The sequence below is a fragment of the Plectropomus leopardus genome, unplaced genomic scaffold, assembly GCF_008729295.1.
Source record: "Plectropomus leopardus isolate mb unplaced genomic scaffold, YSFRI_Pleo_2.0 unplaced_scaffold13981, whole genome shotgun sequence".
Lineage (NCBI taxonomy): Eukaryota > Metazoa > Chordata > Actinopteri > Perciformes > Serranidae > Plectropomus > Plectropomus leopardus.
This window is the reverse complement of record NW_024614926.1, coordinates 1-2,656: the sequence shown is the minus strand read 5'-3', so window position 1 is coordinate 2,656 and position 2,656 is coordinate 1. Positions and strand designations below refer to the sequence as shown.

General features: G+C 44.2%; 1 protein-coding gene across 1 annotated transcript; it reads right to left on the bottom strand.

Moving 5' to 3' along the window:
* Positions 1-474: 474 nt before the first annotated feature.
* On the bottom strand, positions 475-1,664 carry LOC121964093 (paxillin-like; the record flags this gene model as incomplete). The annotated part of the gene is made up of 2 exons (XM_042514317.1): positions 1,297-1,664; positions 475-648 (listed from the first exon to the last, which is right to left on the bottom strand). Coding segments are annotated over exons 1-2 (270 nt in total), but the record flags the coding sequence as incomplete, so codon positions are not given.
* Positions 1,665-2,656: the final 992 nt, after the last annotated feature.

Below are 2,656 nucleotides of genomic sequence, written 5' to 3'. Positions count from 1 at the left end.
TGTGTGTGTGTGTGTGTGTGTGTGTGTGTGTGTGTGTGTGTGTGTGTGTGTGTGTGTGTGCCCCAGAGAGAGAACAATGGCTGAAAACACCCAGTGGGAGTGTGTCACTATAAGAGTATGACTGAGTGCTGACAAGCGAGAGAAGAGAGTAACATGTACTGAGAAAGAAATACAAGATCGACAGTCTGCGTGCACAAGGCAGCTACCTTCACTTTACTTCTACTGCCTAGTGTGAGTGTGTGTGTGCACGTGTGTGTGTGTGTGGGCCAGTCTAATCAACTCTCAATGTCTGCTTAAGAAATAAAGGCAATTTCCGACTTGTAGTGATTTTTCCAGTAAGGCCTTAATCCATTAAGTTATGAATAAATAAATAACGTTATCCGCTCATCAATAATGTGTTTGTATGTGTGTGTGTGTGTGTGTGTGTGTGCGCGCACTTGTGTGCACGTGAGCGTTAATGTATGCATTACTAACATCCAGTATGGGTCCATTACAGTAGTGGCATCGCGGCGAGAACAGGCTGTGGTAATCTTTCTCACAGTAAGGCTGTCCCTCACGCTCAAAGAAGTTCCTGGAGCCGATCTCCTCCTGACAGTGAGTGCACACAAAGTGCTCGGGGTGCCACGTTCTGCCCATGGCAGTCACCACCTGGTGTGGGGAGACACAGTGCATTAAATTGAAATGAGTTTCCGAGGGAAAGACCTAGCTCAGCAGAGAAAATCACTGCAGCCCTGCATGCATAAGCAAAGGAGATCTGCAGACAGCAGAAGATGCAGATCTCCTAACTCAGTGATTAAAATATGAAAAAACGGTTATACATTCAAAATAATCCCAACACATTTCAGTTGGACCGTGAAAACAGAAAATATGTTTGTGCTTCTTCAAACAGAATTATTGAAGTAAGTAAGTAAACGTAATAAAATACAGAATAAAAGCTTCACATTTTATATTGCTCCACTTATTCCTTGCTTATTAAATAAGAGCTGAATTATTGATAGATTGACTGGCTTGGACCTCAAGCAATCAGCATAGTCTGAGATGTGTGGAACATGAGCCAACACTACACAACCCATGCATCTTGGGCAAACACATCTGGGGATGTAATCTTCCTTTCACCATTTTCTTCACAAAAAAAGCTATGATGATGTTTTATGGGCCTATTCAGTATTCTAACTTGGTTATTTATGTCTATGTTCCACAGAAATGTTGTTTGCAAATGTAAAAAGCATGCAAGTTTAACTTCAGTATGTGCACAAACTGATGTCTCCAATGTGTATGATTCAGTATAATCATTACCTGCCCAACAATGGGTTTCTTGCAGGCTCCGCAGACCCCTTTAGCCACCGTCTGGACTCCGAGCCTGTTGAGGTCGGACTGCAGGCTTCCCAGCATGTTGTCCAGCTTGTTGGCAGGTTTGGGTGGACCAGTGGGAGACGTCTTTCCCTGGGACTGGATCTAACAGAGATGGAGAACCAAAGTGACTTCACTATACAGTTCTCATCATTTTGGATGATCATTTTTCAGACTTACCTCCTTGTCATACTACAAAATTATGTAAACTTAAATATCGTATGCGGTTAATACAACAACTGAGCCATCTACATCATGGTTATTAGTGTCGTCTTTCTTGTAGATGGTGAGAAAATACCAAGACAAGCCATGGACATACCAACCAGGACAAACCATGTTCTAATCGGTGTTTGTAAGCTTTGATTATGACTCTCCAATATCAGTTCTGTGTGAGTGAATGTGTCTGGCTACTGAAATGTAGGCAAACACAGACCATCTCAGATGGTTATTGGAGCTTCATGACGCTTACATACCACTGAGAGAGAAAATAGCATCTCTGTTCCATGTATTCTCACTGACACACACAAATAAAATAGCCAGGCATCTCACTGAGCCATCAACCCGAATGCAATCATACTCTAGCAGCTGTATCAATGTCCTGCTCTACATGTCAAAAATCACTTCATTAAAGGCACTATGGATTCTAGAAGAGGGGATGGTACATGGGATTCAGCTTCATCATGCTGGTATCTAACCCAGTGGGACCTGTTGACGGAAGTCCTGTGGGACATGCTATAACTGTGGTGGTAACTGTGCCGTCATGTGGCGGATTAGGTTTCAGTTGCACTGCGAGCCTACCATTCCTGCGCATGACAGGGCAGTTAGTTTAACGGGAATATGGGGGGTGTTACACTCTTCTTGCCTCTAAGCTCTTAAACTCTTCGCTCCACTCTGAACACACAGCCCTTGGCGCCATCGGATGTCAGAATTAGAAAAAGGGGCTCAGTCTCTCCAGCCTGAATGTCAGCACCCTTCATAATCTAGACGACTGGATTTCAGACAAAGCTTTAGGAGAGGCTACCTGTTGCTGCCTGGCATGAATGGACACCAGTGGTCGACAACCGAGCCATTGGCCAGACATATAATATAGCTTACATGCACATACAGGTGCAGCTGCTTGGAGTTCAACCAAAATAAACATGGTCAAGTATAACAGGTCAAAGTTTAGAAGAAAGTCAAAGAAGAGACAGAAGAGGAAGGTGATGCGTGCCTGCATTGGTGGGAAGAACGGGTCATACTCGGTCTGACAACCCACTGATACAAAGACCTTAGGAGGCGGAGGTGGCGTGACAGGCTTTGGAGGGGG